At 45.7% G+C, this 13296-nt stretch overlaps 1 protein-coding gene across 1 annotated transcript in view; it reads left to right on the top strand.

Moving 5' to 3' along the window:
• Nucleotides 1–13296, top strand: part of RECQL5 (RecQ like helicase 5) — a 35758-nt gene that overhangs the window by 2381 nt on the left and 20081 nt on the right. Inside the window, exons 4-8 of the mRNA XM_003997154.5 lie at nt 797–1315; nt 2027–2132; nt 2596–2707; nt 3906–4068; nt 11947–12026. Coding sequence (XP_003997203.1) covers nt 797–1315; nt 2027–2132; nt 2596–2707; nt 3906–4068; nt 11947–12026 — 980 coding nt within the window. The remainder of the gene's footprint in view (nt 1–796; nt 1316–2026; nt 2133–2595; nt 2708–3905; nt 4069–11946; nt 12027–13296) is intronic.

Below are 13296 nucleotides of genomic sequence, written 5' to 3'. Positions count from 1 at the left end.
TTTGCCTATTTCCCTTTCTATATCGGGTTTCTGAATTGTCCAAATGTGTCATCATCGCCACTAGTGCATATCACTCTGGCAGGTTATGAATGAGTTTTCTGTATTTTGATGGCCCAGAGTCTCTCCTTTGTTACCTTTCACCCAGAGGAGTGTGGAAATGTATCTGTATACACATAGACACTGTGTCATGTACACACATGGGCACTCTTGACAGGATAGAAGATGCAGACGGGTAGAGAGCTAAAATGATATAAACTGATTGGGATGTTGTCAGCATCTGCTCTGCCCCTCTGGCTATATTTAAGGCTTGCAGACGGGCTGATAGAATCAGAAATGAGGAAGTGTGGCTATGTGGTTAAGAGTCATCCACCATGAAGAGAAACGGAATAACAGTGCTTCGTGAGTTTCACGAGGTCTCAGGCTTTGTGCTAAGTGCCTTATGTGCATTCACTTCACCTTTGCAGTGTAAAATTTCACTTAATGCTAACAACTATCCTATTAGATAGTTACCAGTTTTACAAGAGGGAGGGGTGGGGAGAGAGAGAGAGAACTGAGTCTCAGAGGCTAAGAGCCAGTCAAAGAGCATGTGGCGATTAAGTGAGCCAGGAATGAGCCAGGTCTGTCTGTCTCCAGAGCCTGTGCTGTCACCCACTTCACCCTCTGAACTTTTTGTATGCAGAGAGAAGACCTTGGAGGTTGGGGGGAGGGCATTTATGGCTGGGAAATGCCCAGTGAGTCAAGATGACATTTACCACTGTGTCCTCCGCTCTGTGGCCTGTTTCCCTTCTACCCTCAGGACCAGGTGGACCACTTGCTGGCCCTGAAGGTACGAGTGAGTTCTCTGAACTCAAAGCTCTCAGCACAGGAAAAGAAGGAGCTGCTCTCGGACCTGGAGCAAGAAAAGCCACAGACCAAACTTCTGTACATCACACCGGAGATGGCGGCTTCAGCCTCCTTCCAGCCTACCCTGAACTCACTGCTATCCCGCCACCTGCTCTCCTACCTGGTGGTGGATGAAGCTCATTGCGTTTCCCAGTGGGGGCATGACTTCCGTCCTGACTACTTGCGTCTGGGTACCCTCCGTTCCCGCCTGGCACATGCCCCGTGTGTGGCTCTGACTGCCACAGCCACCCCGCAGGTCCAAGAGGATGTGTTTGCTGCCCTGCACCTGAAGCAACCGGTTGCCACTTTCAAGACTCCCTGCTTTCGGGCCAACCTCTTCTATGATGTGCAGTTCAAAGAACTGCTTTCTGATCCCTATGGAAACCTGAAGGACTTCTGTCTTAAGGCTCTTGGACAGAAGACTGCTAAAGGGGTGAGGGCCCTGAGGGCGGGGGGGCGGGGGGTGGGGGGAGGGGGGGGCCAAGATGCCTTGAGAGCCCCGAGCTGGTATCTTGCAGTGTAGAGGTGGATGTTGGTTTTCTAGGACCTTTGCTTTTTCTCGCTGCTTTAGCCAGAACTAGCTGCCGCCTCTTAAAACTTGCACTCTGAGAGTTGTTCCTTTGGTTTCCTGGCATTATTCCTCTTAATGGAGTCCCCTTGTCCTGACATTCTCCTGTGGGAGGTGAGCAGCCAACCCTGAGTGAGGCCTTTGCAGACCTATCCAAGGCTTCAGGACAAGAAGCAGAGGAGTTAGATGGGTTATGGTTTTGAGCTGCTTGATTACAAAGTGGCAGAGCCCTGCTGGTGGCCTGCCTCAGAGGAGCCTGTGAGACTGACATGAGAAAGAGGGAAACCTTCTTCTTCTTCTTTTTTTAATGTTTATTTACTTTTGAGAGAGAGAAGGGGAAGGACAGAGAGAGAGGGGGAGAAAGAGAATCCCAAGCAGGCTCTGTGAAGCAGGCTCTGAGGGGCTCGAACTCACGAACTGTGAGATCATGACCTGAGCTGAAATCAAGAGTCAGATGCTTAACCAACTGAGTCACCCAGGCACTCCAGAGCAAAAGCTTCTTTTAAAGCAGTCCACAATATAATGGGCAGATTGTTCTTTCTTCTCAATGCTGTCTTCCCATGTCTCCTCATTCAGTCACTCTCTGGCTGCGGCATTGTCTACTGCAGGACCAGAGAGGCTTGTGAGCAGCTGGCAACAGAGCTCAGTTACAGGGGTGTGAATGCCAAGGCATACCACGCAGGTAAGGGGCGCCTGGGCCATGTGCTCCTCTTCCCTCTCAGAGGCCTCTCAGTGGGTCTCTTGTTCTTTAAAGATCCTGGATAATCAGATGGTCCGTCATCTTTTTCCAGATACCCAGACAGAGCTAAAGCAATTCACTTACGTCCACAAAAAGGAGTCTAGACACAAATAAGATCTAAAATGAGGACTGTGACTCCTGAAGTCCTTTTCTCACCCTGAGCCCTCCCAGCAGCAAGTGATGAGTTTTCCTAAGTCTAGGTATTGGTGTCGTAGAGAGAGCACAGGTTTTAAAGGCCAGTGGACTGAGGTTTGAATCTTGGCTTAACACTTACTGAGCGCTGTGTGCCACACAGCTGGTAAGTGATGGACTGAAGGTGTGTGTGCAGCACCCAGGGCAGGGTCAAGCCCAAGGTAGATCCCAAGGAAGATGTGGGTTCCCTCTGACACCTTGCCCTCGTTTACAGGGCTGAAGCCTTCTGAGAGAACGTTGGTGCAGAACGACTGGATGGAGGAGAAGGTTCCTGTCATTGTTGCAACCATTAGTTTTGGAATGGGAGTGGATAAAGCCAATGTCAGGTGAGTGATGCTTCTTGCCTTTCTTTCCCAGTCAAGGCCCTGGCTCAGGTGGGTTGCCTGGTGCTGTGCCTCAAGGAGCAAGTCCATAGGCTCCTTCTAGGGCCCCAGGAGAGAGTCCCTGGTGCACAGCCCACATGGTGACAGGTGCTGTGCAGCCTACTCCCAGGTGACTGCATCGCAGGGTTCTGTCATCCCCCAGGAGAGGGCAGCACACAGGCCATCAGGCCCATCCGTCAGGCAGCATGTGCATCTAGCACATGGTCCCTGTGAGGGGGTGGAATGAACTGTCTTAAGCTGCTCCCTGTGGGATATCAAAGTCAGTGTCTTATTCCCAGCCTTCCTTGTTACTGCTTTTCGACAGTCTAGAAGAGATGGGTGGGGCTCACCCCACCCAGCCTTCTAGTACCACCCTGGCAAACTCTTGGGGAGTCTTTATCTCTAGCCCCCCCAACCTTCCAGAGACATTTTGCGCTACAGCCTAAAGCCGTCTGCTCTCGTTAACACCAACAATAATGCTTTGTATGATGTACAGAGCACTTGGGCATACATGATCTCATTAAGACTCTCAGGGACTCTGAGTTGGTCAGTGGAGGAATGAGTCTGTGCGCTTACATCTGAGAGAACACAGGCTTTGGAATCTGAGTTTGGACCCTGGGGCTGCGGTGGCTTGTTGGGGGCCAACTTTGAAGTCAGACACCCCTAGGCCCAAATCTTAACCCCTGCTGTCCCCTTGCTATTTCACCTTGTATACATTTTCCTGAATCTCAAGTTCATTGTCTATAAAACAGGGTTACCCCACCTTATAGTAACTGTAAAATTAAATGAGACAAATGGGTAAACTGGCTCATAGTAGGTGTTTAATAATGTCATCCCTTTCTCTCTTCAAAGAGGTTAAAGGATTACTCGAGGTTGGGCAGCTCATTAGTGGCCTACTCTTGTTGCTTTAAGCCCAGTGCTTTTGCCTCTGGGCCTCTGTGAGTGTTTTTGGTTTCTCATGTGCTGGAATTGACCCCCTTAACTCTGCTGTGGCCTCTAACCTGAGCCGTTCCACGGCCGGGAGGCCTGCTGATGGGGTGCAGGGGTCTTGGCCACATTTACTTGGAAGCTGCTAGCCTCCCTGCCCCTGGTCACTGTGGAGACCTCTTCCCCTCGTCTCTTCTGCCACAGCTCATGCCGCTCATCCCTTTGGATCCTACAGGTTTGTTGCCCACTGGAATATTGCCAAGTCTATGGCTGGGTACTACCAAGAGTCCGGCCGGGCTGGCAGGGACGGGAAGCCTTCCTGGTGCCGTCTCTATTACTCCAGGAATGACAGGGACCAAGTCAGTTTTCTGATCAGAAAGGAAGTCGCAAAACTCCAGGTAGGTCCTGGGCAGCCTGGACCCTTTTCATCCAACCCTCCCACTCTCCAGTTTCATGTAGCTTATTTTTGAACCCAGGTAGAGCTTGTGTAAGCTACAGGGGTGCACCTGGGGTTAGAAGGTATAGCGGGGGGTGGGGGGGGGTATACTGGTGAATAGACAGCTTGCAACAGCTAGGTTAGACCTTTCCATTTATATGCGCAGTCTTTTGTGTGCCTGTTATGTTACATAGTCAAGATCAATCCTGCTTTAATTAGCATTGTTACACAAGCATTTTCCCATATTGTTGAAAGTTCTTTGTTTTTGTTCTCAGTTGTTTTGTTTTACGCGTTGTACATGTTTTGCACAGAGCCTAGAAATAGATGCAAATACATAAGTGAGCTTGATGTATGAGAGGTGGCATTATAAATCAACAGGAGAAGGATGAACTGTTGAATGATTGGTGCTGGAAAAAGATAAGATCAGATACTTATTTCCTCTACCATACACATATAAGTTATGGGTGGATTAAAGAATTCAAAAAAAAGCTGTAAAATTGGGGGAAAATGTCTTTGTTCCTTTGACAAAGGGAAGAGCATGTCAAGATTTTAAAAGTGGAGACTATGAAGGAAGATGTGATCTGTTTGACTCAACTCAAACTAAAAATTTCCATGTAACGAGAGATACCACTAACAAAGTGAAAAAAATGATCCATTGTCGGGGAAGAGATTTGCAATATACATAATTGACTGAATACACAGAGAAGTCCTACAGGTAAATCCATAAAAGGCAGACAACTGCAGAGCAAAACGTGTGAATTTCACAAAAAGAGGAAACTAGGGTATCTAACAAAGGTATAAAGACTCGCTCAACCTCCCTTAGGAATCAGAGAAATGCAAAGGAGATGAGCTGTCGCTTTATGCCTGTCACACTGGCAAAAACGTGCGACATCTGTATAATCACTGCGGGCGAGGATGTGGGGAAAGGGGAACGCATGATGTCAGGAAGATGAACTGGTATGGCTGCTTTGAAGAGAGACGAGGTGATACATACAGCGAGAGGGTACTGGTGCTCTGTGAGTCAGTAATTCCACTTCTAGGTAGACAAGTTGTCATGTGTACAAGGATGTACGTGTACAAGGCCATACAGGGACGTTTGCTGCAACTCCCACATAATGAACTCTTTCTTCCTCCTTAGGGTATGGGATAAATAGGCTTAGTCACAGTGGACTAGTCTAGAGCAGTTGAAAATGACACAGTAAATCTGCATTAATCAACATGGATAAAGTCACCCAAAGCATAATTTGTGAGGCTACAAATGGCTACATGTAGACCTTCCTCATAAGAACTGTGGGACCCAAGTACTTCTGTCTGATGTCTACCAAATGACAGTAAGAGGACAAAAATATATATAAACCCACAGGGACAAGGGGAACAAAAGACAAGATACCAGCAGGTAGAAATATCAACAGATGTCTGTCTAGAAAACCCCAGACTCTACTGGAAATCTATTAGAACTCATAAGGAAACCTGGCAAAGTGGCTGAATGAAAGGGAAATACTTTAAAAAGCCTAGCTTTTCTCCACATTACCGTGAATATCTAGGAGTGGAAATGAAAAAATATTTAGTTTGCAAAAATGAAACTTATAAAATACCTAGAAGTAAATGTTACAGGCCATTAACAAGAGACATTTTTTTTTTTTAAAGCTTCTCATGTGCTTTTGATGTATAGCCAGGGAGGAGGACTACTGATTTGAAGAAAACTGGTATCTCATTGAAAGAAAACAAGCTCTGAGCAGGTACCAGAAGTGAGTGAGAAGTATAAAACTGTCAGTTCTCCTCACAGTTAATATAAATGAAGTTCCAGTTGAAATCCCAAAAGACTTCTGTTGGGAAGTAGAATCTTAGAATTTGTATGAAAGAGTCAGAGCCCAAGAACAGCCAGGAAAAGTCTTAAGAGCAAGAATGGTGAAGGCGACGAGCTTAACCCAGTGTCAGAACATGCTGGGATGCGCCTATAACCAAATCCATGTAGTAGACTAAAGCGGTAGCACAGACAAGAGAATTAGACATAAGTCCCAGAATGGGGCGCCCGGGTGGCTCAGTTGGTTAAGCGTCTGAGTCTTGATTGCAGCTCAGGTCGTGATCTCACAGTTTGTGGGTTTGAACCCCATGTGCTGACAGTTCGGAGCTTGCTTGGGATTCTCTCTCCCTCTCTCTTTACCCCTCCCCCACTCACATGCTCTGTCTCTCCAATAAACTTAAAAAAAAAATTACTTTTATGTTGGATACAGTTTTCCTTCCTTCCTTCCTTTCTGTAGAGAGAGCAAGCCAGCAGGGGAAAGGAGCAGAGGGAGAGAGAGTCTTAAGCAAGCTCCATGCTCAGCGCGGAGCCTGATGTAGGGCTCGGTCCCACGATCATACCTGAGCTGAAATCAGCCGCCACATGCTCAGCCAACTAAGCCACCCAGGTACCCTGCATCCGACTCGACTTCAGTTCAGGTCATGATCTAAGGGTTGTGGGATCAAGCCCTGCATCAGGCTCCGTGCTGAGTGCGAAGCCTGCTTAAGATTCTCTCTCTCACTCCCTCTGCCCCTCTTCCCCACTTGTGCACTCTCTCTCTCTTAAAAAAAAAAAAAAAAATTAATGTTAGAGATGAAAGAAATGAGTCCCAAAACATGTGAGAGTTTAATATTTGATGAAGTCGATAGTTCAGTTTAATGGAAAACAAAGGGACTGTCTAGTGGGTGGTGCTGACATCCCTCTGGAGTAAAATAAAAGTGCTCCATTTGGCACCTTATATAGAAGGCAGATTAAGGAGCTACAGGTAAAAAATAAACAATATTTTACAGGAGACTTTATTCCAGTGTGTAACCTTAGGCTTGAAATAGTTTTGTACTGAAAATTAGAAACTCAGAAATCTATCTTAAAAAAAAAGTATCTTAATTGAAGTTCTTGAACTTCTGTAAATCCTCAACCCATGAAAAAGAATGTATGTGGCAAAAGATACCATAAACAAAGCCTGCAGATAAACAGATCTGGAAAACTAGTTACTGTAAAACCCATACCAGAGGTTGAAGTTGAGGATAAATGGAGAGCTTTCACCAACTAACAGGAAGAAGCAAAGTGTATGAAAGCAAGTTCCCAGAAAAGCTCAGCCAAACGGCACGTCCAGAGATGTTCAAATTCAATAATAATCAGGTAAATGCAAATTAAAGCCCTTTCACACTTGTGAAAGGGCTCTAACACTTGTTGCTTGGGGCATGTGCAGGAGAGGGCCTGCACTTTGCCAGGAGAAAAAGGAAGTGTTTGCAGTCTTGGGGGAAGCACTCTAGGAGTATTATTACTCTTTAACATACAGGTACGCTTGACCCCAGATACCCTGTTTCTGGGATCAGATCACCTGCACAGGCTCATGGGCTCAAGGGCCTGTGTGGTAGCATTGGTCATGAGGACTGCAGCTGGGGAACAAATTAAATACCCAGCCACAAGCAGTGATGAAATTATAGTACATGCTCACTATGGGGCCATAGACATAGCTGAGGGCCTAGGAGAGCTTGTATCTTGCTTTAAAAAAAACAACAACGTTTCCCATGCACCCCAGTGTTTACAGCAGCAATGTTTACAGTCAACAATAGCCCAAATGTCCACTGACTGATGAATGGATAAAGAAGATGTATTTTTTATTTTTTATTAAAAAAAAAATTTTTTTTTAACGTTTATTCATTTTTTGATAAAGACACAGAGCTTGAGTGGGGGAGGGACAGAGAGAGAAGGAGACACAGAATCCGAAGCAAGCCCCAGGCTCTGAACTGACAGGACAGAGCCCGACGCAGGGCTCGAACTCATGGACCGTGAGATCATGACCTGAGCTGAAGTCGGACGCTTAACCGACTGAGCCACCCAGGCGCCCCAGAAGATGTGGTATTTATATACAGTGGAATATTCCTCGGAAATCAAAAATAATAAATCTTGCCATTTACAACAACGTGGTTGGAACTAGAGTGTATTATGCTAAGCAAAATAAGTCAGAGAAAGATAAATGCCATATGATTTCACTCACATGTGGAATTTAAGAAATACAACAGATGAACATAGGGGAAGGGAAGGAAAAATAAGATAAAAAGAGAGAGGGAGTCCATGAGAATCTTAAATACGGAAAACAGGGTTGCTGGAGAGGTGCTGGGTGGGGGGGTGGGCTAAATAGAAGATGGGCATTAAGGAGGGCACTTGGGATGAGCGCTGGGTGTTACATGTTAGTGATGAATCACTAAATTCTACTCCTGAAACCATTATTACACTCTGTGTCAAGTAAGTTAGATTTAAATAATTTTTTTTTAATTTGTGAAAACAAACCCCATTATAAATAATAGTAATATGTTGAAACTACTATTAAAAAGCAAAAAAAAAAAAAAAGTCACTTAAGGTAAACCATGTTTATGATTTGGCATTGTAGATTTGCTTATTCTGTATCTGCTCTGTTGAAATGTAAATTCCATGAGCGCAGGGACCTTTAGTTTCCCGTGTATCTGTAATGTCCAGGTCAGTGCTGGGAACATGGTAAATGCATGATAAATGTTTTTTGAATAGATAAATAAATGAATAAATGGGGAGGGAAGGTGAATGCAAGTAGGGATTGGGAAGGAAGGGGCTTTGCAAGGAACAAGAATGATACTTTGCCATGAACAAAGGGGGTGTGATTAACTTGTCCCTTTTATCTGAAATTCAAATTAGACAAGGAAAAGATTTAGTAAGGTGATTGGGTATAAGGTATTTATTTAAAACTTATACAGTGAGTTATAAGAAGTCACACTAGACTCATTATTAAGACATTTGAGTCAAAGAGAAGATCAGAAAGCTCCTAGAGAGGTGATATGTGGAGGACTGGGGGCCAGAACAGCACCAGTTTTCTCCATCATAATACCAGAAATGAGAAACTATGAGGCAGTGTCTTCCAACCTAGAAAATTTCCTACTAGAATTTCCTACTAGAAATTTCCAACCTAGAATTTCCTACTCAGCCAGCCAGTTTAGTGTGAAGGCAGGTTAAAGACATTTTCAACTTCCGGTTTGCTAAGCAGAGGCTGGAAGTGTTTGTTTTTAGAAGCTCTGGGAATAGAAGGGTGTTGATAATGGGGGGGGGGGGCTGTTACGGAAGTGCTCAGATTCTCAAGGCTGTGCAGGGATTTAACTGCCACCATATCAAGCAGAAAGGCAAACACCAAGACCACCAAGAAGCATCCGCAGCGTGCAAAATCCAACATGTTCGCCATGTCTGATCAGTCACAGACTCAGAAATTCAAAGAGGCCTTCAACGTGATTGATCAGAACAGAGATGGTTTCATTGTCAAGGAAGATTTGCATGATATGCTTGCCTCCCTGGGGAAGAATCCAACTGATGAGTATATGGATGCCATGATGAATGAGGTTCCAGGGCCCATAAATTTCACCACGTTCCTCACTGTATACGGTGAAAAGTTAAATGGCACAGATCCAGAAGAAATGCTTTTGCTTGCTTTGATGAAGAAGTGACTGGCACCAGCTGGAATTACCTGAGGGCTGCAGACAATGCTGGGAGGCTGCGTTATAGGTGTGGAAGTGGAGTAGCTACACGGAGGAGCAGCTGTGGACAAGAAGGGACATCCCAATTCCACTGAGTTCATGCCCATCGTTAAACATGGAGCCAAAGACAAGGATGACTGAAAAGAACTTCAGGTTCCAGCCAAACGTTCCTTGTTGCCACTTTGGGTATTTCTGAGACTTTCTCTTGGAGCCCGTTACATGCTCTTAGCTTTGCAGCTTTTATCTTTCTTGTTGTATTTATTCTCAGCCATTTTGGACACATGTATCTCTATAATCAGATGGGAATTGGGACTTTATATGATTTTCAGAATAGAAAATAGGGTGGTTTAACTTACCAGCTCCCTTCTCCCAAATAACTGCAGTCTACACACCGTCAGTGTATGTTTTCAGAAAAAGTTATTTGCTCAATTTTTTCTGAACCATAATTAGACTTTATGATTAAGGGGGGAAAAAAAACATTTTCCGACACAAGATTTCAAGAAGCTCCCTCCTGTGGAGAAGCTACTGAAGGATGTCCCCCACCACAGAGGCAGTAATTGGAGAGGGAAAGATAGAGATCTGACCCCCAGCGAGTCAAGAGGAATGTCCTGGAACGACACTGAAGGGCAGTCTCAGTTGTGCTCCAGACCTAGAGGACAGCAGTTCGGGTTGAATCAGGGGGGACAAAAGGGCTCCAGGGGAGGAGTTTCTAAAAATAAAAGTGGAACCTACTATCTTTGACCCTGTCGACATGCAGTTTTCATGATAGCACAACATTTGGGGGTGAAGTAGTAATATACTAAAATCTAAGTAAAAAATGAAACAGCTATTAATTTTAGGGAACAAAGTTGTACAAGAAAGGATATGTGATCATGGAAAATGTAAAAATGTAAATGGTTTAGCTCTGATCAATGTTGCCATAGTTTCCTCACTGTAGGGAAAATTAAGAAGAAATTGTGATATAAACAGATTGGCAGAATGAAAGAAGTACACGTATTTGTGTGCATTTGGGAGGTGGGGATGATCCACCTTCCAGAAGCAGAGAGTCAATAGATCTCAGATATCGGTATCTGTTTTATTTTCTTTACTTTTTGGGTTTTTTTTTTTCTGTAGTTTAAAAAATTTCACATTTTTTTTGTTTTTTATTTTTTTTTTTTAATTTTTTTTTTCAACGTTTATTTATTTTTGGGACAGAGAGAGACAGAGCATGAACGGGGGAGGGGCAGAGAGAGAGGGAGACACAGAATCGGAAACAGGCTCCAGGCTCTGAGTCATCAGCCCAGAGCCCGACACGGGGCTCGAACTCACGGACCGCGAGATCGTGACCTGGCTGAAGTCGGATGCTTAACCGACTGCGCCACCCAGGCGCCCCTTAATGTTTATTTTTGAGAGACAGAGAGAGAGTGCACACGCACGCACATGAATGGGGGAGGGGCAGAGAGAGTGGGAGACACAGAATCCGAAGCCGTCTCCAGGCTCTGTGCTGTCAGCATAGAGCCCAACGTGGGGCTTGAACTCACGAACCGTGAGATCATGACCGGAGCTGAAGTCGGATGTTTAACATACTGAGCCACCAGGTGCCCAGAGATCACTTCTAACACTGTAGTATTCATCCTTCCATACACACATAGATGTGTGTTCCTTCAAATCTAAGTACACGCACTTGTGTATTTACTACTAAATTTACTGTTATATTGGATTGTATTGGGGCGCCTGGCTGACTTAGGTTCGTAGAGCATGTGACTGTTGATCTTGGGGATGTGAGTTCGAGCCCCTTTGGGTGTAGAGATTACTTAAAAATAAAATGTTTAAAAAAATTCAGATCATGTTACACAGTGGTTTCCAAATGCCAGTCTCTGGGCCCTTTGCGTGACAACCACCTGAGCAGTTTTTGAAAATAAACTCCCAAAAGCTCCAGTTTCAGAAAGTTCAATTTAGGTCTGGGTGTGGGCCCTACATGAGGGGCACCTGGGTGGCTTAGTCGGTTAAGCATCCAGCTTCGTTCGGCTCAGGTCATGATCTAACGGTTCATGGGTTTGAGCCCCACGTCAGGCTCTGTGCCAACAGCTCAGAGCCTGGAGCCTGCTTTGGATTCTACATCTCCCTCTCTCTCTGCCCCTCCCCCATTCATGCTCTGTCTTTGTCTCTCTCAAAAATAAATAAACGTTTAAAAAGAAAAATTACCTGGGTGATTCTGATGCATGGTCAGGTTTGGGGGCACCATGTTATAAGTGACCTTTTTACTGTCATTTGATATTTTTCTCCCTCATCATCTTTTAGGCTGCAAGGTACGTCAATTATGTAAGACTTGTGCTAAGTGGTCATTTCTTGTCTCCAGGAAAAGAGAGGGAGCAAAGCATCTGATAAAGCTGCTGTCTTGGCCTTTGATGCCCTGGTGGCCTTCTGTGAAGAATTGGGGTGAGTGACTTATTTCATATGTGGAGCCATGTGTTAGTGAGCTCTTTCCTCCCCCAGCACGTACTAGTTAACCAGCTAATGTAGGGCAGCTCTTGGGCGACTAAGGCACCTCTACCTGCTGAAGGCGACTGTGTGGGGTGTTGTCCATCAGGCAGCCTGGAAGTCAGTACCCTTCCCAGGAAGGCCCCAGAAACTGGCAGTGTGGCGACATTATGTTCCACTTCTGGAGTGGCTGGTCCCATGGGTGGCTCAGTCATGAATCATGTGACTGGTCCTGTGCCATTAGCATGTGATCACCATTTGCCACTGGACCACTGAGTAGGGGTCACTCTTATCCTGGACCCAAACAGAGCCGCATGGCCTATCCTGGACCCAAACAGAGCCGCATGGCCCAGCTTATGTCTTGGGGGTGGATAATAAGCTTGAATAGAAGTCAGCTTTTCTGTCGTAATGCCAGCCCACCCACTTGGAATCCATTTCTGTATTTTATCTGTTATGTGCTGGTGGTGGAGGAATGAAAGAGCCTGATGGCTGCTCAGTGACAGGCAGGTTGTGGCAGGACAGGTTTTGGACACAAGGGACACCCAGGAAGATTCTGGACAAGCTGGGAGCACTTTGCATGTGTGCAGCCCTTTGGTCAGACCTTGTTGGAAAATCCTGTGAGGTAGATGAGGCAGAAGGGACTGCTTCAGACTTTGAAATGAACAGACCAATACCCAGTGAGGTCACAGTCATAGAGCTCACAGTAGACAGATACCACTAATCCCGATATTTGATTTTTAGTGACATGCACATTTCATATACAAATCCCATCTTGGTTTCTGCAAGACTAGATTCTTGAAGCATGGAGCTGATTAGGTACATAGAACTGGTATCTAACAGATGTTTGGGGCTCTTCTCTGGAAATCAGAGAGGTACTTGGCTGGGCCACACGTTTTGATTCCCATCCCCTCCGACTCACCGAAGAGTTGGTGGCTCCCGGACTGAGTCTCTCGTTGGGCCTCTGTGGCACAGCCGTGCCCAGCAGAGGTGGTTGGCACCCTTGCCCACAGCGATTACTACCAGAGTCCTTCTCAGGCACTAGTACAGGGAGTTGTTAAACTAGGCTCTCTCGGGCTCCTTGAAGAAAGCACTCGTAATGAAAGGGCCGAGTGTCCTTGCTAATTGTCAGAGTCCCTTCTGCTGGAAATAACCCTGCTGGGTTCTTTTCAGGGATGAGTTGGAGGCTCTGTAGGGCTGCCTGGAGGGTCAGCTCTGCCGTATCCCTCTG

This window comes from Felis catus, chromosome E1 (genome assembly GCF_018350175.1).
Source record: "Felis catus isolate Fca126 chromosome E1, F.catus_Fca126_mat1.0, whole genome shotgun sequence".
NCBI classification, from domain to species: domain Eukaryota; kingdom Metazoa; phylum Chordata; class Mammalia; order Carnivora; family Felidae; genus Felis; species Felis catus.
This window is presented reverse-complemented; position numbering and strand designations above follow the sequence as displayed.